At 39.3% G+C, this 23,953-nt stretch overlaps 2 protein-coding genes across 3 annotated transcripts; both read left to right on the top strand.

The window, feature by feature from the left end:
* The first annotated feature begins 1,025 nt into the window (after positions 1-1,025).
* On the top strand, positions 1,026-1,774 carry cldn26 (claudin 26). Its single transcript, XM_055049156.1, has one exon. The coding sequence runs from the start codon at positions 1,045-1,047 to the stop codon at positions 1,699-1,701; it is 657 nt and encodes a 218-aa protein (XP_054905131.1). The 5' UTR covers positions 1,026-1,044; the 3' UTR covers positions 1,702-1,774.
* A 3,363-nt stretch (positions 1,775-5,137) lies between these two features.
* Positions 5,138-23,209, top strand: LOC129372193 (apoptosis-inducing factor 3). 2 transcript variants are annotated; one of them, XM_055049298.1, is made up of 21 exons: positions 5,138-5,544; positions 8,948-9,152; positions 13,672-13,885; positions 14,319-14,428; positions 14,496-14,605; positions 14,691-14,735; positions 15,659-15,755; positions 15,866-15,978; positions 16,907-16,993; positions 17,094-17,185; positions 17,265-17,395; positions 19,259-19,374; positions 19,621-19,692; positions 19,880-19,943; positions 20,023-20,099; positions 20,182-20,299; positions 20,387-20,485; positions 21,063-21,138; positions 21,223-21,327; positions 21,889-21,909; positions 22,034-23,209. In XM_055049298.1, the coding sequence occupies exons 2-21, from the start codon at positions 9,122-9,124 to the stop codon at positions 22,074-22,076; spliced, it is 1,821 nt and encodes a 606-aa protein (XP_054905273.1). In that variant the 5' UTR covers positions 5,138-5,544; positions 8,948-9,121; the 3' UTR covers positions 22,077-23,209. The 2 variants fall into 2 exon arrangements, with proteins under 2 accessions (XP_054905273.1, XP_054905274.1); XM_055049299.1 differs by lacking the exon at positions 21,889-21,909.
* The last annotated feature ends 744 nt before the right edge of the window (positions 23,210-23,953 follow it).

The raw sequence follows: 23,953 nt of genomic DNA, 5'->3' as shown, positions 1-23,953 counted from the left end.
CTGCTGGTCAAATTAATACTTTTACTTTCACCTCACACATGAATAGTTTTGAGCTTAGCTGTATATTTTGAAAGAAACTTTAATCTGATCTACATCTGCAAAACTTAGTTTCCCTTAAAGTTAAAGCCCAAGGTCTACCAAAAATACATCTTGTGTCAAAGATGTAATTTTACAGTTTTATGGTCATTGTACCACACTGACACTAACATTGTAACAGAAATCTATGATCTCAATGGAATGAACCTGATTAAATGGAAGGGGGAAAAAATAGTTTCAATGGTTAAATAAAGATTTAAATAAATTACTACTACTTTTTATGGACACAAGAAATTTAGCATTTCTCAAATGCAAATCAAAACTAGAGGGACTAAAAAAAACCCAAAAAACTAATAGATAAAAAGAAAGAAAGTTAATTGGATTTTAGGCAGTCATACTGCTAGAGCTAAAATTCAGACAGAACTGGAGCTTCTAACACTTTGAATGGTCCAGTGGAGTGAACACAAAGTGCTTTTCACAGTCTGGACACTTGAGACACTTGGCAAATAAAGTGCTCCCGTTTTGGTTTCTTTAGTATGTAAATGCATGTTTCAAAACAGTAGTCTTATCAGGAATGTCAGTGCAGCATTTTATCTGAAAAACTAATAACTTATTAAAGTACTGGGTGCATTCTTAAACAGCCCATGATATGAATATCAAAGTTTCTTTAGTTTTTTGTGTTTTTGTGTTTAATTTTATGTGTTCTATGGCCATGTTGTTGCACACATGCACTCTGGGCCAGGAATTTCACTGAACATACCTGGTTTCATTTAAAAACAGTTCATTAGTCGCTGCGATGACATTGAACACTGAGACGAAACAGTGGGTCTATTGTCAAACCTCAATGCCGGATTATCTCTCTTATCGGGTGCATTTTTTTTTAAAAAAGGAGGCTGCAGAAGTGGACCTTCCCAAAAACTGGGACGGGCTAAAGAGTCTCTCTGGATCCCTTATCTTATTACCTTAACTTGGACGGGAGAATCACGGCACACAGTGCAGAAGCAGAAGATGGTTTTTCTAACAACAAAGATGATGAAGAAAACGGCACTGTTTTTGTCGTTTGGGAGCTATGTCACTTCTCTGGTCACTGCTTTTTTACCCCTGTGGAAAACAATGAACTCTGATCTCAACGAGGTGGAGAACTGGTTTTCAGGGCTTTGGCTCACCTGCCTCTACACGGAGGAGAAGGGGATTCAGTGCAAGGCCTATGATTCTGTGCTGGGTCTGCCGGTGGATCTTCAGATCTCCAGGGTCCTCGTCTTGATATCTATTGGAATCGGAGGATTTGCCCTTTTGACCGGCTTTCTAGGTTTAGAGGAGGTTGGCATGTGTGTGAAGAAGCCAGAAGTCAAAAGACGGCTCTTCATCTTCAGCGGAGTGATGACCTGGGTATCAGGACTCACCACTCTGGCTCCTGTTTCCTTAGTGGCGTACACAACAGTGGTGGACTTCTGGGATGAAGGTTTTCCTGATGTGATGCCTCGGTGGGAGTATGGCGAGGCGATGTTCTCTGGATGGTTTGGGGGTCTGGGCCAGGTCATCGGAGGAACTCTGTTCTTTGTGGCTGTGTGCATGGGGGACTATGACCTGCAAAGACTGAATGTTCCTGTCAGTCCAGAGCTGAAGCCCAGATCAAGGTACTACCTGAAGACAGAGATTCTTTAGCTGCCTGTATCGCATCCAGGTTCAATTGGATCTGTGTACATAGCTTTGATTAAAAACTGAAGCTTTCATAAAACTTACAAGACTCTGTGCCTTTTTTAAAGTACTTTTAGGGTTTATTTTTCAAACAAAAATGTTTTATTTTATACAGCTGTTGAGATTTATTGAACTTATGCAAGACTATAAACAGCAGCTTCTTTTACTATTTAGAACATATTCTGCTTCCTTGCAGCAGCATTGAGCATTTCTACATTTTGTTAAGTTCAGACCACAAACTTTACTGGAAATTACATATTCAAATCATTTTTGCTCATTCGTTTTCAGTGACCTTTACTGCTGATTTCTCTAAATATACTCCTGTGAAACTGACTGCGCTGGAAAATCACCCAAATAAGAAGTAGGTTTAGGGTTTTGTTAAAAGTGCATCACAAGCTTTGAATTTCTAAGAGCCCTGTTCAAGCCTTCATCAAGAAATGGAAAAAAAAGTATTACATCCCTGACTGAGTCTCCAACAAAGATGGCGAATCATGTGAACAGTTCACTTCATCTGATGTCCTTTCTGCCTCTGAAGTTTCAATTAGAGTTATTGGAGACAGACATTTGTTGCTGTATGTGAATCAAATTCAGCCTTTTAAGTGCATGTGTTGGCAATGTCTGGTTTTGTGAAAAGCGACAGCTTTTCTGCACTCCCACCATGCTCTAATCTAATCTAGTTTTTATTTTTTGTTCCTATTCGATTGTTAACATCTTCCTAAGAAGATGCTGAAATTCTGGCTCCAAATAAGATTTCTGGTACAATAAAGGTTAATTGTTTATAAAAAGATATATATATATTTAAACAAATTATTAAAAATGTCTGTTATTTATTTAAAATCAGCAATGTCTCTCCTAAAACGTATAAAAGAGCTAAAACCAAGAGCTAAAGCCCTATTCATGACTGCTGCTTGCTCTATATTACAAGTGAGCTGGCTGTTGAAGAAATATTTGCCTGTCGTCTCACTGGTCCTCAGAAACAAAGCTCTCCACTCCCCACCCACTCACTCTCCCTCATCAAATCTATTTTTACTTTTTGTAAGTCTCGTCTTAATCACTTGTCAATGAGTGAACCGTACTAATCAGTAAGACCTTAGCAGAAATCGCCAGTCAATTTAGCTGGTTCAATAAAGTGAAACAATGTGATTAAGAACATTGCAAATTTGTCATTTTAGCATGTATCAGCGATAATGAATAGTGTTTAAATTTTGATTAGCACCTAAGAAAACCACCAAGAAAACCAGTGACAGCAGTGGTGGACAACATGGGTTTTCTTAAAGTCTTTTTGTGTTAAATTTTGCTTCAGAGGGCGACTCTGAACCATTGCATTGCTGAACCTCTTCTACTTAAGAAGAAAGAGCAAAAGTATCATTTTTAAAACACATGCAAAGCTGGTAGAGGACACTCCACAGTCATCCAGCTGTAACTCCAGCCAAGGGTGATTCCACAAAATATCATATCAGGGAGTCTGAATAAAATCCACCCGTAATATTTTAGCTTGTAATAAACTAATCAAACCGATATGTATTTTTGTTGAGTCTTCTGCACTTAACAGTTCTGATTAAAAATAACCAGTAGATGTGTCACTATATGTCCTCCACTAACACCGCAGAGCTCAGACAGTCATATTGCTGCGCACGTGTTTGACTTCCACTTGGACATGCCTTCTCACACAAGCTTGAACACAAAGAGCAACACAAACAGACACTGGAGTGCGTAAGTACATGTCATCTGTCAGCACCCTGTAGAAATAAAATAACACCATGTGGTCAGTGTTATTATTTTTCTAACCCAGTACATCCTCTTCTATCTAGTTCATTTGGTATTATCACAGTAACAGTGTGTCTCAACAATCAGGCTTTGAACTGCTGAAATCGCCATTTCTACAGAGATGAATCTGCAATTCTCAGGTGAAAGTCCTTGTGCCATAATAAGGACAATGCCTCTGAAAGTTGGACTAAAAGAAGGAATGTAATATGTCTATATACTGTATAAAACAGTGTGTGTTTTCTCTTGTTTCTTTTTAGCCTCATGCTATGGCAAGCTATTGTGCACATATTTGATACGCTTGACATCTGCATCGCTTTTGAAGGTTAGTTTGCCGGAGTGACAGTTTTGTCCTATTACAAAGCAAAAGTGAGATTCTACCAGCACAAATTTCTCAACTAGATGTTTTGCTGCAGTAGTTGACATCTGTGCGAGTTCACAAGATGATAATGAAAAACTTTAACATGGTAAAATAGTTTAAACAAATTCCAATTGTTATCTTAGTAGTGACCCTAAAATGTCTGCAGTAGTCAACCAGTGCAGTCTGGCAATTTTACCTGACTAGTCCTCCCCCAGGTGTGCCCTGGTAAACTAGTCAATGCTTTTAGAGTCTTACTTCCTTTGAGACACAATTATTTTCGGTGAAAAAGTGTTACGAACAAGATTGTTTATCAACTAATCAAGGAAAATATTGAACAACCAAATGTCGAGAGTTACATGGCAAGCTTCTTGTGTAAATATTCCACATCAGTCGTAGCGTTGTAGTAAAACATTTATGTGTTCAATATGTTGCCACTAGTTTACAAATACTATTATTACCAATTAGTTACACCTTTAGACAACTAATAGTCAAAATTTACCACTGGTAGAGCAAATATGTTAAATTTTGACAAACTACTTGACATCTGTCAGTCTACACAATTACTTTCGTACCAATTTACTGTCAACTAGTAGTAATCAATTCATCTGGTCATGCCGTCAGTCAATTAGTTCCTCAAAAAAGCTTACTGGTGGACAGTTTTGCTTTACAAATGAGATACTTTGGTTTACTGGGACTTCTGGTTCTACTTGTCATTGCGGTTTGAAAACGCCGCACAAAGTAGAACAAATGTTTGATTGGAAGACATCTGAGCACATTCATCAGGCAGGAGCAACTGGATCTCAAGGAGGTCAAATACTTGCACAAACGGCTTGCCATACCCGGGAGAACTTTGCATCCACTGCAACTCCTGCGTTTCCAGCCTCTCTCCCTCCGCTGACCCACACTGACAAACGTGAGGCACGGCAGTGAGAGCTGTGCCAATGTTTCCAGCCGTCCTTTTCACGCGCGGCCAGAGTGAAAACTACTCAGCGTGGACGAGTTTCACAACAGCTGATGCGCGCACTGCAGCAGAGGAAGCAGGCAGCGCAAAGAGTGAGCAGTCAGCATGCGGCGCAGCGAGGAAGGCAGCGAGTCTTTGATCAGGTTTAACTGGCAGGTCGTGTCTTTGACATCCGGAGGGGAGGCTGGGAAGGAGGTCTGAAGGGAGCGACAACAAGCAGCTGAGAGAGAGAGAGAGAGAGAGAGAGAGAGAGCGAGAGAGAGAGAGAGAGAGAGAGAGAGAGAGAGAGAGAGAGAGGGGAGGGGGTGGGAGGACAAGAGCAGGGAACGGTGAGGATTCATGCTGTGTTAGCATCCCCTCAGCAACTCCATCAATACTGCATACAGCTGAGAAACTGGCAAAGGTCCGCCGTGCTGCGTTTTCAGGCTCGGCCAGAGAAAGAGAGCGACTCCCACGACCGGTCAGCTCAGTCTGCTGCTGGAGGGGCGCGTTGTGAGGGGCAGAAAACACACACACACACACACACACACACTGACACACTCTCTCTGGAACCTCTGCTGCATCAAGAAGCAGAGGAGGGACACACGATCTGGGAATACTCCAGAGGAGAGAGTTATCACCGGAGAAGGGACGGCGAGGAAACTCTTGCTGCCATGCTCTGCATCGGAGGCTGAGCTGCGGGAGAGTTTGACAGGACCTCGGTGCACCTGCTCCATGCACACCGGTAAGCTGATTTATTCCTCTTACAGCCAGAGAAATGTAGTCCAGCTTGTTTTCTTGCTCTCCTGTTATTTTTGAGATGCTGTTTGAATAAGAGGAAAAAATGTGACTTTCTCCATTGCTTCATTCAGAGTAAATCTTGTTTATTTATTTGTCTGGGTACTCAGTACTCCTCCCCTCCGCACTTCCCCTGGAGTCACAAACACAGTGTGGCCACAGTTTATCAGCTGAAATCACATCACAGAATATGCTCAGTTCTCATCACTTTTGTTGCACACAATACACAATAGTTACTGGTTCGAAGACGCAGATAGAGCCAGTGAACGTCTCTCAGATCATCAGAAATGGTAAATATCTTTGTGAGTTGCTGCAGAAGAATTGCAGGTATTTAAATTTGTCCTTTCGCTGAAACTGGGAAGTGGAAGACTGTTACATGGAAGCACAGCTCCCCTGCAGGGGTGCACACCCCTTTTATAAAGCTCAGTTTTAGTTTTCCATGACATCATGGAGAGGTTATCGCTCAAAGCGGTGGCAAAGGGACCTGAAACAATTCGCCTGTGCCTTTGTCCTGCAGCTGTGGCTTTAGGGAAGTTAATGCCATATTCAGACACCCAGGGTTACATTTACGCATTTTAAAATTATGTCAATATTGCTGTATAAAATAACAGAAACAATTGAATGACATGTTTTTTATTCCACGTGGCAACTAAAGTGATGCATTGTTGTTACAACTCAGTTTGATTTTGAATTCCTTTCAAAGCTTAACTGTGACCTCAGTAAGCTGGTGAAAATATGTCATCGCATTTCATCTTTGTTCAATTATTTTCAGCAAGAAGTGCAGGCAAACATTTTTGCTTTTATGGATTTTATGTGAGAGTTGGAAGAAGAAAAATCATAGTTGTAAAAGTGACAGACACTTACCTGAACACCAGGGTGAGACATGGTGGCGGCAGCATCATACAGCTGAGTAGTTCTTCTTCTTCAGGGACAGGCACACCGGTGAGAGTTGATGGAAATATGCAAAATGAAGAAAAAACAGTTTCAGCAGAAAAAGACTGAAGATTCAGATCATGGTTCGTCACCGATTTTAACAAACAGAACAAGCAACAAGAGATCTGCAGCTGTCTTTGCAGCAAAACGTTTTCTCACAGTGCTGACACTCGAGAGCTCGAGACAAATCCCTGCCACACTTTTTAGATTTAAATCCTCTTTCATTTTCTTCAACTTCACATTTATGTGCTTCTCTGCATTGTTCTATCAATATATCTGCACAAGATATGCTGAGGTATGCTCTGATTGTAGTGTGACATCGGTCGAAAATGACAAATTCTGTGATTAAATGTCACATTTTGTTACATGTGGAGTTTAAAATCAATCCTCGCTGACATTTACCCTTGCAATCAGTTTGAGAGTTTGTGACATTCTTCTTTGTGGTGTGATACCATCACTGATTGCAAATTCCTACGCGAACGCCGACTTTGGCTCTCTCTGATGGAAGTGACCTTTAGGTGGAGCGCAGACCTTTCAGCTTCTCAGCGTTCATTAACAAGCGGGGCCTCCCCATTTCCGAGCGGGAGCTGCGTTTCGCTAATTCTCCCCTGCAATACAATTCCAGTAACAGGTAGTACAGCTGCAGTGAAACTGACAGCTTGTTTGCTAGCAGGATTACTAGCACTGCTCGGGGACAGGCCCAACAGCGATAGAGCGGGATCTGCGTCATATGTTGTAGCGACCAAATCTGCTTAACCTACTTTGGTTTTTCCACAAAATATCTTGCGTTTCTTGGAGGTCCAGTGTGAAATAGCTCTCGGCTTTCCGGCGCTATTCATCAAAATTTCAGTTGTGACAAATAATTAAAGCGCAACATGCGCTGGGTTCCTGTCTAAGAAAGAAATTCAAATAATTGTCTCACTTGGGGAAGGGCTTTGAGCAAGTGAAATCTGCAACATGGGTGATGGCTCACTGGAGGAAAGTTCAGATATGTGGAGGAGTTTATGCAGGAATGCTGGAAAAGAAGCTTTACTCCATCTGCAGGACACTACATATGACTTATCATATTTATTACAAGAAATAAACTTTACCAGTTGGTATAACACTGGTTGTTTTCCCAGTCTTTCTGCAAGGCAATTGAATGTGCCTTGAATATTTCTTGTCAGTCTCAACAGCGTTCCTTCAGGCTTATTTCACTTTAATACAACAGAAATGATGAGGCACTACCAACTTGAAGTCAAATCGTTGAAATTGCAGTTTAACATTTTACAAATGTCAGGAATTTCTAGGTTTTCATTAGAACACGTTCAAATATTATTTTATGTTATCGGACGGAAACCTGTTTATTCTTTCAAGCTGTGTTCTTCTTATCAGGATTTATGCACCAAAAATTTGGAACAAACTTCCAGAAAACTGTAAAACAGCAGAAACCCTGACTTCCTTTAAATCTCAACTAAAAACACACCTGTTTAGAATTGTATTTGAAATGTAATATGTAACAATGTATTGTTTATTCCATGTTGCATGACTTTGTGTTTTTGTGTTTATGATGTAAAGCACTTTGAAATGCCTTGCTGCTGAAATGTGCTATACAAATAAAATTTGATTTGATTTTGATTTGATTTGATTTATGTCATTGCTGCAGGACAAAATGGCATCTTCTTGTGAAAAAAACAAGAGAAGAGAGAACACAATCAATTAACTTTGGAAGTTTACGTTCAACTAAAAGACTGGCCGCTGAAATAATCTGGTGTAAGCACTTAAGCAACCAGTTTGAGCACATTTAGATGTGCTCAGAATATCAAGCAGTCTCTGTGCTTGTAAAGGATAATTGGTTGATGGATTGCAGCAAACAGTGATGCCACTGTCATTGTATGTGTTCGGATTCATGGCTCTGAGCGCCACATGTGTAACGTACCACATCGTAGGTGAGACACCAGAGTTGGCAGAAATGTGAAGTTTGGCAACAAAACAAGACAAGGGGGAGCTTTGAAACTCAAGGGGCCTCTGGTTCCCTTGAAAACACTGCCTGACAGGAAAGTTTATAGGCGCTGGAGTGGGGTTAATATTTAACAAGTCCCCATGCAAAATGCATGAACAAAGGTAGCAGCGTGTGTGAAAATGTTCCTAAATAACAAAATCACTTCCTTTTGACGAGCATTTACATTTTGCAGACATATACACACCATGGTTGGAGTGGAATAATAATTATGCAGAGCTGTCCTTATAAAACTAAATTGAAAGTTTTTGTCATATATGCCGATTGTTAAATTGAGATCATTGAAAGCAATTTTTTCCCTGCTTAGATTAAATAACTTGTTTCATTTTAAAATTGTTTGTTTGACCCTTGTAAAGCTGGTAGGTTTTCATAGCTGTGAGCCGTATCATTTTCATGCCCTTTTTTTCTTTTTTCACAGATTATATAGAAGAGCTGGTGTGTGCAATGGCTGTCTTCGACTTGCAGGGTTTCATGCCACCCGTTCTGCATCCCTTTCTTCTCTTTGCTGCACATCCAGGTCCGACGATCTGACCACACCTCTTCTACTCCCTCCCCCTTTTTTTTTTTGGTGTCCATCTTTCCTGGGCCCACCATGGGAGGATGCTTCTCCAAACCCAAACCAGGTAAGAAAGATGCTTTCCGAACTCGTGTCCTGAGGGAGATTTAGAGTCCAGGTTCAGAAGTTTACTTTTGCTCGCCTGAAATATCGTTTAATTAGCTTTTAAACTGATTTGTGTGAAAACATTTTGGTTGTCCCTAAATCTTCTCAGTTCTCAAATAATTTTGTCTCCTTATTTCTTGTCAATTAACGATTATGATTAACTCGGATTTTCCTGACGCCTCTTTTTTTGCTAATACTTATTGATACTAAAAAATAACAAACATAGAGCGTTTGCAGAGCATTAGCAGCATCTACACCAAACCTTGTTGCTACAGAGACCTGGGAGTCTGTAGCAAGAGGCCCCCACTGTTTAGGAAAAGATTAGATGTTCTGAGTGTTGGCCTCATCAACTTGAACATTTTCTGATTCTAATCACCAGCTGATTTGACAGTTCATCTCTAGCTTTGTAAACTGCTCTACTAATAAGTTTAGAGTGGTTCTGATCATGCTGACAAAGATAATGCCAAAATATGAGCTGCAATTACAAATAACAGATGCAGCATAAGAGACTGTGATCTTGTAAATGTGGAAACCACTAATCTGCAGTTGTCTGCCATTTGGTCATTTTGTCCATCAAGAGAAATCTTGTCGCGGATCAGAGGAATATTATTGTCATATTTTTCTTGTTTTCAGAGGCTTCAGGAAACACAAACGAGATGTAGAATAAATTAAACTGTTCAGTTTGAATAATTTTCTGGCCGCCTCCAAATTCTGCTGTGCACATGATCTCAGCCTCCTGTGTTCGCAGTACAATGTTTTGTGTGGGAGGAAGTTAAAAGCTCTCTGTAGCATCTTCATCAAAAGAGGATTACATACTGAGACTCAAATATATCCCGAACAGAACACGTTGTCATGTCTCTGTTTGATATGCATCATACGGTGGAGAGGAGGAGGAGGAGGGGAACAAAGAGTGGTTCTTTGAATGGAAATTAAAGACTCAAGATGTTTGAATTTGGATTATGTTAATAATTTCAACAGTTAATAGCTTACCAGCAACATATATCTTTCCATTTTTTTGCATAAATCTAGGCTAGTTGATCCAGAAGTCATGAGCTAACTGCGAGCCAAGTGAGGCCAAGACCAAAGTGAACTTCAACCATTAAAAACTAATGAGTGTAAAAAGCAAAAAAACGGTAGTTTAGACTTCTAATTTTACTGTGGTTATCAATTTTTCTACTTTATTTGAGTCAGTAATGGTTTAAAAATATTAAATTGTTTTCAGGAATATCGTAGGACTTCAATCTTTATGATTGGATTAGCCAGAGCAGAATGAAGGAGCTAAAGTTTCTTGGATGGAGGGGGAGAGACGCATTGATGGCGCCAGCGTTTAGCCAAAAAAGGAGAACCTCATGACTTAAGGTCTATGTCTCGACCCTCAACTATGTTCATAATTACTGAAAAGACATCCGGGTCAGCCTCCAGGTGTGGAGCTCTGTCTTCTGAGAGGAGCTCTAAGATGTTGCTCCTTTGCGTCGGTCAGTTGAGGTCAGGATGTCCTCTGGGTTAAATCCCCCTCACCCCACTCTGGAGGTTTTCCAGGCACTTCCCACCACGAGGAAATCCTGAGCCAAAAGTAAACAAACTCAACAATAAATTCAATGCGGATTTCTGTGAAATTTTGAACTGAAAAGGCCCCTGAAGTCATACATCTCACAAGCCCTGACCTGTTTCCATATATTGTATATAGATATGCACTCATTCCACAATTTGACTTTTAATATTGTGTTATAAGGATTTATCTGAACTACTCATTTTCCATGTGCACGTGCAATGCTTTTTAGAAACGCGTTGGATGCACAAGTCTACATTTACTGTGGATTATCTCTAATCCACACAGCATCAGTTATCACAGGGCAGATATTATAAAAGACTAAAATATGCCCAGTGTCCCTATCAGGAAGCTCAAAAGAGTTTTGTTGCCATCAACAAACTTGTTTTCTTAATTCTGACTGGATGTCTCACCCCTGTTCTTGGTAGAATTGACTAAGGTCATTTGAACTGGTCAGTCTCCTGAGACATATGCTGCTTTTGAACACAATATTTTAATTTAAATAGGGCTAGGGCCACATCAGAGCTTTCTTTCTCAGTGTATTTCTTTACAAAACTACTTCAATGAGTGCTTGGGATCATTGTGCTGTTGGAAAACCCCACAGTCGCCCTGTATTTGAGGAAAGGCTGAGGAAACTAAAGGTGCTGTTTTACTTAAATGCGATCTTTGCAGGCGTATCTCTGGGCATGTGAGTCAATGTTGATGTTAAACTGGCTTCAGTGCGGACAGTGCTGGATCGGCATCTTCTCATGCTAGGCTAGCGCGTTGGTGCCACCTGAGTCGTTCCTAAACATCCTCAGCTGTTTTCTTACATCAGTTTTTGCCTTCCTTAAATTTACACCAATTTTCAGTTGTTTGAATTGATCATGTCAGAAACTGCAACATTTTAGAAAAGCGCTCTGAGGTGTTTTCTAAGTTTTGTAAATCCACATTTCCCCTTCCTGGAATGTCCCAGGAGTTTTTTGTATTTTGATCCAGTGATGGTAGTCACAGAGAAAGTAGCAGCAGCAAATACAGTCACGATCAGTAAGAAGACACTAATAGACTTTGGTCTTGTCATATTCTTTGGTTGCATTGGCTGTTCAGAAAAAAACTAGAAAATTGTTTTCTTTTGGCATCTAAAGCTCATTGAAATTGTTTATTGCACAACCATCATCATCTCCACCTATGATGTCTTCATGTAAGCTGCTCACTGCTCAGGTGGAAAAGGTTCAGATATGCAGCAAGTGCTGTTTATTGGAGGGTTAATGGTTCTGACATGAGCTGCATGAGGAATGGAGGGCTTTAAAGATGTGGTCCTGTACCAACTCATTTGCATGAAAATATGTTGAAAACTTGCTGATACAGTAAAGTCACTCAGCAGCAAATAAACATCTTGTGTTTTTTCATGTCTGTTTCACTTCCTTGCGCAATACACAGCAAGTAAATGACAGCTGCATTCAAAGCACTTTGAAAACATATTCACAATCACAAACGCTATTCAGAAGTTGAGTGCTGAGATTCGTTGCATTGCAGCAGCGTCTGGAGATTCTCCTCATAGGCACACATTAGTCTCCCCTTCTCCTCCACTTGTGCAATTGCACTCACTATTACGATTTTCCATTGATTTTAATTAAGACTTGCTCAGCAGGAGAAAATTCCAGGCAGATTACTGTTTAAGAACCGGAATGATCAGCACATTTTTCCAGCCGAACAGATAAAGCCTGCTGCAGTGAAGCTGGAGTTACACAGCGCCTTCTCCACATTCAGGTTCATGGAGCCGTCGGTGGCGCATCGTCCTAAAGAAACTGGATCCGTGCATGACAAAGATGTTTGTCTTGTCTACGGGAAAACAGAAACCGAGAGATGCTTTTTATAAAAGTAATTTAAATGGGTTGTTTTACTTTCAGAAACCCATTTAGCACCACAGTTTCAACAAGAGGTGAAATTACAATTTTTGAATTGTAACTCAAAGCTGTGCAGGAAATGATGGTCTCCACCTGAGATTTATGAACGGCTAGCAGGAGCTCTGAACTATCTTCACTGGTTTATGACAAAAAAAGATTTGTCATAAAATGGACTTTCTCGTCTGTTGTCAAATATCTCTAGATCAGGGCATGACATGTTAATTTGTGACAATTTTTTTCAGACTGGTTTAAGTTTCTTGATTCCACAGTTTGGTAGTAATCAGGCCTGGTTGTGGCTTATATTATTTTAACAATATATATAATGATTTTTTTCTCTTTTCTTGTAATATTTTTCTTATTACAACTTATTTTATTATTGTTTTTGTAGAGCACTTTGGTGCAGTTTTAAACCTGTTTTTAAAGTGCTAAATAAATAAATTTGGCATTGACATTGGTGACTTATTATGGTTCAATTTCAAATGGCTAAGGTTATGGCAGCACTTTTTATCAAATACAATAAACACTCAAGTTATGTTTTTTATTTGCTTGTTGATCTGAAACATGTGTGACTAAAAGGCCAAAACAAAAAAGGTGAGGGGGGCAATCCATTTTCAAAGCACAATAATTTGTAATTGTGTTTATTATCGAGAGCCTGAGTGGCAAAATTACTAATTCTCTAAAAGACAGGAAAAAAGGAGCCCAAAAACAGAATGAAAAAGGATATTCTTGAAAATCTATTTCCTTCCTGAATACTGCTTTCATTTTTCCAAGTTGTGGAGACGTCTATGTCAATATGATCCAAAGTTAGAAACAATTCTCTTTTCCTAAAGGAAACACTCCCATAACGTACTGTTGTGAACGTAAAAGAAAAAATGGGACAAGAAAACGATATTAAAAGTGTAGTGGTTTAAGAAAAGCTAATACTAACAATCAGCCAAGATTAAGATGTTTATTTGTTAATAGTTTCAGTCTATTTCTCTCTGAAATCCTTAGCTCACTGATATTAGCTGTGGCATAGTAGTGAGTGCTCTGTCTGTGTTGTGTAGTTGAAGTCAAAGTGGAGCTCTCTCTCCTGGAAAAAGAAAAAGAAGTGGACGGCCTGTCCCCTAATGGCAAAGCCAGCCCCTTTGCTGACTGCAGACCGAATGGGGCCCTGGCACACAGCTCTGACGAAGACTCCATGCTGCTGCCGCTCAACCACAACTCCCGGGATTATGTGGAGGCCTCCGTGTGTCACGTTAAAGACCTGGAAAATGGACAGTAAGGAAAAAGGAATCATTTTACAAGAAGCAGATCATTCTGCTTTCCTTCACTCTTGCATCCCCTGCACCCTAAATATTTTTTTATGCTAGACATTGTCTTTTATTAACATAGGTGTGATACAGCAAAACAAAGCATTCTTTACTTTTCAAGAGGAAGAACAAACATACATGGTTTTCAGTTTTGTTTTGACAAATATAAATCAGAAGAATATGTGGCATGTCGTGATATTCAACCTTTCGCTTTAATTCAAGTCTTTTAAAGAACATCTTTACCATCTTTGCACACGTTGCATCACTGGATGTTTTGCTCATTCTTTATTGTAAGGCAGTTTCAGATCACTGAGACTGCACTTTGACTAGGAAGCTGTTTTCAAATTATACACAATTTTGTTTTCCCCTTGAATTCATCGTTTGTTTTGTTTTTGCAACAGAATGCGAGAGGTCGATCTGGGATGTGGCAGAGCTTTGCTCATCAAACAACACGGGGAGTTTTCCGCCATGGCCCACAAGTGTCCGCACTATGGAGCACCACTGGTCAAAGGTCAGAATTGTTTTGCCTATTATTTTCTGTCACTGGGACACCTTTGACTTACTATACCTCCCTGTAGGTGTCCTATCTAAAGGACATGTGCGCTGTCCCTGGCACGGCGCCTGTTTCAGCACAGCAACAGGAGACATAGAGGACTTCCCAGGTCTGGACAGTCTGCCAACCTTCCAGGTGACCTTCCCTGCTGCTGGCCCCTCGTAACACATTGTCTGCCTTATCAAAAAGTGAACACGTCGCTGATGTCTGTTTGCTCCAGGTCAGAGTTGAAAAGGACAAGGTGATCATTCGGGCAAACAAGCAGGTAAGAAACAAACAAACAAAAATATTGAAATATTTTATCTAAAACTTTTTTACATTTTGTCACATTACAACCACAGACTTCAGTGAATTTTATTGGAGTTTCTTGTCATGGATTATTAACAAACTGAGCAAAATTCCGAAATCGGAGAAGTATTCATGATTTCCAATAATTTGTATAGATGTAAATCTTAAAAGTGTGACATGGATTTGTATTCATCTCCTCTAAGTTATCACTTCATGGAGTCACTGCAATTAGTGTATGTCTTTACCACTGTTGGATATCAGGTAATTGCGTTGTCCATTTTGGAAAATTGCTTTGACTCTAATTGAATGGAGAACAGAATTCAAGCAATGGCTTTACAGTTTGTATTGTCAGCGAAACTTTGACTAGACCATCCTAACACATGGACATGCCTTCATCTAAACTATTCAATCTTAGATCCGGCTATTAGTTTAAGGTGGTTGAATATTTGCTGATAGTCTGGTGCAGCCTTTAATACATTTTCTCCCTGCTCTGCTTTGGCTTGGTCCTTCCATCAACCCTGACAAGCTTGTGGCTTTCTTTCCGCAGTCGCTTCACATTTCCATGAAGGTCATTTAAGGACTGCAAAACTTATATCTTGCTGACAGATTTGTCCACTTGATTGGTGGATCCCTGCAGCTCCCAGATAGTATAAGCTCAGTTACTGCATCTAAGGCGTTAGTGCTCCCCATGCCTTGCCTGTCAGTTTAGTTGGATGTCCATGTCTTGGTTGGTTTGCAGCTGTACCATGCTCAGACGATAGATGAAGCGCCACTCTGAAATTTTCAAAGCTCTGTACTTTGTTTTATAATTTGTCAAAATGTGGAAAAGTTCTGCAGGCACTACTGGATAAAGTTGAACAAAGCTGCTGATGAATTCATTAATCTTTAATACCATTTTAGGCTCTTCAGTCACAAAAGAGATCAAAGCCCATGTCCCGATGTTCGGCTGTCATCAACTCCAACACAGGCTTCAGCCATGTTCTCATCATCGGCTCAGGTTGGTGTAAGAGACTGTTTATAATATGAAAAAAAACACACACAATTTCCACAACCTTCTTCTTAAAAGACAGTAGTTTTTAGGGTTGAAATTTGTGAATTTGTCACCAGGTCCAGCAAGCCTGGTGTGTGCAGAGACACTGAGGCAAGAAGGCTTCACAGATCGCATCGTCATGTGCACCATGGACAGACATCCTCCGTACGACAGGCCTAAACTGAGTAAGGTTTGTACACAGACTCCAGCCATGTACACTGAGACGCAGCTCATTATGTCGGGAAGCTTACATAAGAGACTGCAGAGTTGCTGCTTTGGTCAGTGGCTCTTTAGGGAACAGCTACTCATTGTGCAGCAGCCAAGCTTAAGAAAGTTGAGAGTTGGACAGTTCTACAGAGCCTCAGGAAAGCAACCAGCACAATCTTAAATGTCATTTATTAGGAATTTATTTGATGGATCAACACAAAGTAGAGCTCAACTTTGAAGTGGCAGATGAGTTAATGGGAAGATGGATGGAGCAAAATAGGACAATGCTGGATAAAAATCTGTCTATGGCTGCAAAGAGTTTGAGAATAAGGCAAAGGTTTCCAGTCCAACAGGAAGATGGTGCTAAACCATCAACCAAAGCCACAAAACAATTAGATTAAAGTACATGCATATGTTAGAATAGATGAGCCAGTCAAGACTAAATTAAAGGATATGTGGCAAGACTTGAAAATTGCTCATTTCCATCCAATCTTACTGCGATTGAGCTGTTTTACAATAAAGAATGAGCAAAGATGCAAAGTGTCTAGATTTGAAAAGTTGGGGTAAAATTGCAGTAAACTGTGGTTCTATAAACATTTGACTAATGAACAGAACATTTGTCAGATCTGTAATTGTAAACAAATTTCAGTCCTTTTCATAATTATGCCACAGGTTGTAGTTTGTAGTAGTGAAACATGTCAGAATGTAAAGAAGTTCAAATAATGCAGGGCTTGCTATAGTCTAAAGAAAAGAACATCGATAGTTTTTTTTATTATGTCCGTAAATTATACTGATGGCTCAGAATACCATCATAATATTAAGCTTTAAATGATCTGTAAACAATTTTCAACAGGGTGAAATAGAAATGCGGTTTACGGTTTTTGTTCTGTTTGTAACTTTGTTGTCTTCAGTCTTTAGAGAGCACAGCAGAGCAGCTGAGGTTACGCTCCATGGACTTCCTACAGGACCATGACATTGAGCTGCTCACAGAAAAAGAGGTGAGGGACTTTGGATCAAGACAATTTATCTAACAAATGATGAAACTACTTTATATTTTAAGTTTGTTTAAGCAAAACGTCTCCAACAAAATTGTTTTAGGTTGCAGCAGTGGATGTTAAGACTCGATCTGTAACGTTTGAAGACGGCTTGAGGATGGAGTACAGGAAACTCTTTATTGCTTCAGGAAGCAAGTAAGAAAAATAATTAATTCTGTCTGACGACTTAGTAGCTGATACCCTTAATGCCTGATTTGAATTAATTGTTTTAAAGACCAAAACCGATGAGCTACAAGGGGAAAGACGTCAGGAATGTTTTCCATCTCCGGACGCCCGAGGACGCTAACAGCATAGCTAGGCTTGCCAACAATAAGAACGCCGTGATTGTGGGAACATCTTTTGTTGGTGAGACAAAAACTCATATTTAACTGTTTCAACAAAGTTCTTAGATTTAGGGAAAGGTTTTATAATAACATTTTAGTACAAAATCTTATTTTCTTTACCTTCTTATTGACCATAGAGTTTTAATTACCATCCCTTTTCCAGAACAGGTTACTCTGATTTTGCACAATATTTGCCTGCAGCACAAGCCTTTTTCATGCTCAATTAAAGTAAATTCAAATAACAACTTTATGTTTAATGTTCAAAACAGCTCAGCATTGTTTTTTTTATGCTTATGACTATACAATATGCCCAAAGCTCAAAAATGGGCTAAAACAGCTTGAAAAGAAAATGTGAAAGGATTTAAAAAGATAAAAGGTAATAAGTAAGTGGCTTCACTGGACACTTCCAATTGGTGTCATTACTTAATTTCATTTAAAAAAATCCAAGATAAAAAAAGCTGAGTGAGAAAAACCCATCATTGTCATTGCTCCTTTTTAAAATATAGTTATTATTGATAGATTGTTGTTCATTTTTGTGCACAAAAGTGCAGATCTTGAAGATTTATAGTCTTTCTTTTCATCCAAGTATGCTCTTTTTTTTTTTGTTTGTTTGTGAATTTGCCTGTACACATACAGCACAGTGTGTTATTCTTATTTTTCAGTTTTTATATTCCTACCTTAGCGTGAATCAGCTGTGGAGAGATGATGATTTTAGCTTATTTTGGGCATCTTGCAGTCACTAAGTCGACTGTGAACTCATCTGTAAGATCTGGTATGCAGAGGAGATCAAAATATATTCATGTGCAAGAATGGCCCAGTCAAAGTACAGGCTTGAATCCAAAGGCAGACTTGAAAAGTGATTTTCACAAACACCATCCATCCAATTTGTCTGAGCTTGAGCACTTTTACAAATGAGAATCTGCAGAAATTTCAGAGCTGGCAAATCCGTCATATATCCACAATAGAGCTAAGTCTGATTAATCAAAGTATTTTCTCTTGGGAGCCAAACACAAATGCAAATTCACTTTTTATGTTTTCATTCATTTAAAAACTGTTGAAACCCATGTATCGTTTCCGTCTGTATCACACGTAGGCTCTATTTTCAGCTGTCCTATAAATAAGCAACTTAAAGCTGAAAAATAACAACTTAAAGTTGTTTATAGGTTTATGATTTTGTCCACATTTGGTTTATGGCGACAAAATGGTTCATCAGAGTGTGTACCTTAGCTAGGCAGTGTAATTATTGTGTAATTATTGTGTAATTATTGTGTAATTATTGTGCCCAGGGACTGAAACTGGGTGATGGGACTCATAAGCAGCCGCTTTATGCTGGAGAGCGACTGGCCCTTTAAATTATGACAACGTCAATATTACTGTATTGGTTTATATGCAAAGGGAGAAAGATATATAAAAGTTGGACAGCAGGGGGCAGTGTGGTGCTTTCACAGATGCTGCAGCTGGAACGCCTAAGTCCTCCCAGTCATGCTGGGAGTTATTTAGCACCAGACTAAATAATATTGAAGATTAAATATAGCCCTGTACAAAAAAAAAAATGCTTTTTTTAAAATGCTTTTTTTAATGCAGAAATATTTATATAAAAAAAAAAAACACTGATTGTGAGGTTTTCTCTTTGCCTCTAAATTCTCAAGGACCTTCCTGAAATAAAAGAATAGCTCCCATGATTTTGAAGATGTAATACAGAAAGCTTGCTGTAAGGATACACCTGCAGACGCCAGAGGGTGCAGAGGAGTGACCAGTTTCCAATGTTCACTGTTTTACGGTTGCAGCTGTCCTAATAAATGGAGAGGGATTTGCTTAGACAGATTAAAATAAATGCACGAAAACATTCTCCACCTTAATGCCTCGTGTTTTGTTTCGCTGGCAGGTATGGAGGTGGCTGCAGCTCTGACTGACAAGGCCCACTCAGTGTCTGTCATCGGGATCGAGCCGGTCCCCTTCAAAAAAGCTCTTGGGGAGAAAGTAGGGAAAGCTATAATGAAGGTAAAGGTCTCCCTCCTGGGAATTTATGCCTTTGTGAACATGAAGCCTATGCACAGCGCCATCATCAGTATTCTCCCCAAGAATATCCTGCTGGTTAAAATGCAAATCCCATTAGTTGTTTCTGCTGCTGGTCAATACTGCACCAGAAGTTGGAGCAGCGATTGATCATTGAAAAGAAATGGAGGCTGCTGTAAAGTGTCCGTGTTGTGGTTTCAGTGTAACTCTGAGGTGTCTTCATCTCTGCAGCTGTTTGAGACAAACAGGGTGAAGTTCTACATGCTGAACGAAGTGTCGGAGATGATTGGTCAACATGGACAGGTATTCAGAAAGTGAGAGAAATAGCAGGACATACTGCTTAGTCTCCTCCTCTCTAGAATCTGAAAACCTTAAAGTCTAAAGTATTTATTCATGTAGCATGAAATAATTAAGTGAACACAAGTCCAGCATTTACTTTCCTTTTTTTTTTTTACATCAAAATGAACCATATTTTGCCCCTGTTTCACAGCTGAAGGAAGTTGTTCTGAAGAGTGGGAAAGTCCTGCGAGCGGACGTGTGCGTCATCGGAGCAGGTAGTAAATGCACTTTCGCTGTTTATTTCCTGCCGGCCTCCTTCGTGTTAAGACTGTTGACATGTTTCTGCTTCTGCAGGGAGTGTTCCTGCAACAGGGTTTTTGAAACAGAGCGGCATCCACTTGGACTCAAAGGGCTTCATCACCGTGAACAAGGTGTGCTGCAATCCTCTGTGGTCTGAGTAAAAAGTCCACTTTCGTCATGCGTGTTTTTCTCTAAAGTTTATCTCTGCTGTAGATGATGCAGACAAACGTTGATGGGGTGTTTGCTGGAGGAGACGTGGTCACGTTTCCTTTTCCACCTCGCAACAACAAGAAGGTGAACATCCCTCACTGGCAGATGGCTCATGTGCACGGTGAGCGAGTCAAAGCTCGATTCAGACTCGGGAAGCTGTGAAAGACGTGTGTAAGATTTATTTGATTCCTTTCATTGTCGCCGACAGGCAGGGTGGCAGCTCTCAGCATGATGGGCAGAGTCTCTGAGTTCAAAACTGTGCCTTACTTCTGGTCAGCTATGTTTGGGAAGACCATTCGCTATGCAGGTGGGGGAGGGCGCCGTGGTGCCTGACCTGGAGTATTTTGAAAAAAAATCTAACTTCTAATGAGATTTCAAAGTTTTTTAAGGTGGAAAATTAAAAAGATGGACATTGGTGTTTGAACCACAATATGTAAAACTGACTTACTCTTTTTTTAATTTTTAGATATTTTCATTTCATTTACTTCTTGTAATTTCTTCTACTTCACTTAGATGAAAGAAAACAATTATTAATCCACATTTATATTTTCTGAACTAGGAGGTGTAAATGAAAGTGAATTAAATCACGTTTTTAATATTTCTGCTGTACTTTACAAAAACTAATTCATATCCATTTGTACTGAATCTAGTTAAGTCTAAATCAGTCTTATTAATTGTAATGCAATTCAATTGGTCAGATTCAATTCAATACAGACCAGTTTAATCTAAATTCTGATATAATCCAATCACCTGTCCTCCTGAATGTTTTTTTTTTTTACAAAAAATAATATAGAGTGCCTTTCAGAACATCCTCCCTGAAAACACACATCACAGCTATTAAGATGAAAAACCAACATTTTGTTTGTCCTTTTCCATGTTTTGAGGTTATGGTGATGGATTTGATGATGTCATCATACAAGGAGATCTGGATGAATTACGATTTGTTGCTTTTTATACAAGGTAACTGTTGCATTTTTAAACTGTGAACTAAATGAATATTTGGACTGTTTTACAATTGTTCATTTGCTCTGTTCCCATCTGAAGGAGCGAGGAGGTGGTCGCTGTCGCCAGCATGAACTATGACCCCATCGTATCTCGGGTGGCAGAGGTCTTGGGATCCGGAAAGACGATTAAAAAGCGAGACGTGGAGTAAGTCTCCATTTGGGATTTTATACTCGTTGCAGTTGGTAGTTAGATGTTTAGAGTCTTTGAAAAAATTCAGTGGGTGCTTGAAAAAAAATCTCAAAATGTAAGACATGAAAACATAATTAGCTAATAAAAGTTGTGGTAGGTTTAGGTTTACATGCTGATACAATAAACCAAATCGTTTAACACTGAAACTCTTTTTTTATAATATTTTTTAAAGAAATGCTTATCGGATTCATAAAATATAAAAAATCCAGTAAGATTTTATACATTCTTACAACCATAGATCTAGCCTCATTTGTTAAATTAATTTAAAGTTAAGATTTAATTCCAGTCTAGCAGTATTTTTTAAAGCTTGATACAAAAACCTTTGTGTTTAAAAAAAAAAAAAAAAGTCTTCAACAGTGGCAGACGAGACGACATTGTCTCTTCATCAAATATGGCGACTTGTATATCATTGTTGGTCTATCAATGTTAAAATGTCCGTTTTGTCTAGTCTTTTTGTTGTTCTACTGATCTTCATCTCTCATGTCTTTCAATTTTGTGTGCAAACAAAAACTGAAGGATGTTAGCGCGGCTTGGCAAGTATGGAAAAACATGAGCTAATCCTTTTTACTCACCGCTTACATGCAGCTGCACCTTATCCACCAGCTCAAAATGTGATAAAGCTCTGATCTGCAAGGATCTGATCACTGTTGCTGTGTTGCAGGACTGGAGACATATCTTGGCTGATTGACAAAGGCTCTCACTGACTTCACCTCTGAAGTTCCCTAAAGGACAGACCCAAAGTCCACTGGATATCCTGACATGGACACTTTGGTGCTGAGACCCTGAGCAGCTATCCTACTTCATTCACTAAAATACAGTGAACACGATTCTCTGTCCGTCGGAGGCTCACTCTCCTGAAGATGACAGTTTAACATGTTTTGCTCCGGAGAGACACTTTAATGTGACGAACTGAACCACACAGGGCATGAACACACTGAATCACTGTGTCGGCAAATGTTTTTGTTCACAACAAAGCAATATTTCAGCCTTCGTGCTGCTGCGAGTTATATCTACCTGTACTTTTTGTGTATAAGAAGCCAGAGAAGGGCATGGGCATTTGTTTTGTATAAATACGACTGTACATAGTTATAACCCTGATTGCACTGTAACAACAAAAGAGAATACACTTCTGAGTGGAAAAACAGATCGACTGTGCTCTCATACAGACCTTAGATCTGCATGGTAGAACTTACTGCAGTACCAAATAAAATGACGAGTCCCAAACCAGAGATTAATACAGATGCATTAAAATAAAAGCTTAAATCAGCAGCAGAACAAGACCTCTTTAGACCAACCTTGAGCTTTAACAAGCTCAGTTATATGCACATGCATTTCATTTGCAACGAGATAATGTACTTCTTTGCATATGTTGCCTTTCTAGTAAATACATTAAATTTTAATCACATTTTTAATTAAACTAATTATTAGTTTGTGCTTGCACAATAGATTCATGTTTTTCAAAAAAATAAACAGCAATAACTCATCTAGAGGAAAACTAGCTGAATGTTTATTTGTGATGTTCCCAGACTCAATAGGGACTTTATTTGTTACTAACTCAGGGAACTGAGGTTTGTGGCCCAGGCTGACTGCTCCCTTACAGTCGCAGTTGCTTTAATATTCAAGTGTGATCTCACTGCTTGCCCCTCATTTTCCTTTAGTAATGCCTTGCAATGTGCTGAGAGGTGCAGAGTAGATGTCTGACAGCATACTGGTCTAATGATGATCCACGATGCTGAAAGTCAACGAGGCAATTTGAAAAGCATTGTTCTTCCTTCAGAGAAGCTGGAATGACATTTTTATAACTTAACTTTGAAATAAAAAGTGATCCAACAGTAAAGACCCACTGTTGCTGCTATGTTTATTTAAGTTTCAACACTTCTTTTCTGTATACATTCTTGATTGGTGTTGGCTATTTTCTGTAGTTTTAAACCCAACCTGTTTACAAAAAAAAAAAAAAAAAAAATGTCATCTAAGATGGTTCATAAAGAGACCCAATCGAGTAATTGCTTCATATCTGCTTTGAAGTTTGTTAATTTTTTTGTTCTGTTTTGTTTAAAATACGGCCGCATAGTGATGCAGTTGGCAGCGCTGTCGTCTTGCAGCAAGAAGGCCCTGAATTTCAATCCCGGTTTGAGTCCTCCCTGTGGATGTGTGGGTTCTTTAATGTCCTCCTGTAGTCCAAATACACGAAGGTTGAGCTCTCCAAATTGTCCTTATGTGTGTGTGTGGTTGTTTGTTTGTTGCATCTCTGTAATGGATTAGGACCTGACCAGGGCGTATCATCGCCCAGACTGCTGGAGAAAGGCACCACCACTCTGCAAGGATCAGTAGGTCTAGTATATGGACAGTTTAAATACATTTTATATATTCTGATCGTTGTTTACTTACAAAAGATTAGCATCACTATTTTAAGCATTAGCAATATTATTTATTGTGATCATAACATTATAGTAATATAAACAAAGTCTACCAGCAGGTTTCTTATAATTTACCACATTTTGTCAACTTACAAACAACTTGCATAAAGTAATGGATAATTGTGCATGATTTTCAAATTGTTTTACAAATAAAAAGCTAAAAC

Source organism: Poeciliopsis prolifica, unplaced genomic scaffold (assembly GCF_027474105.1).
Source record: "Poeciliopsis prolifica strain line A6 unplaced genomic scaffold, Auburn_PproV2 SCAFFOLD028, whole genome shotgun sequence".
Classification (NCBI taxonomy): domain Eukaryota; kingdom Metazoa; phylum Chordata; class Actinopteri; order Cyprinodontiformes; family Poeciliidae; genus Poeciliopsis; species Poeciliopsis prolifica.
Note: the sequence above shows the minus strand (reverse complement) of the source record. Positions and strands in the feature narration are given on the sequence as shown.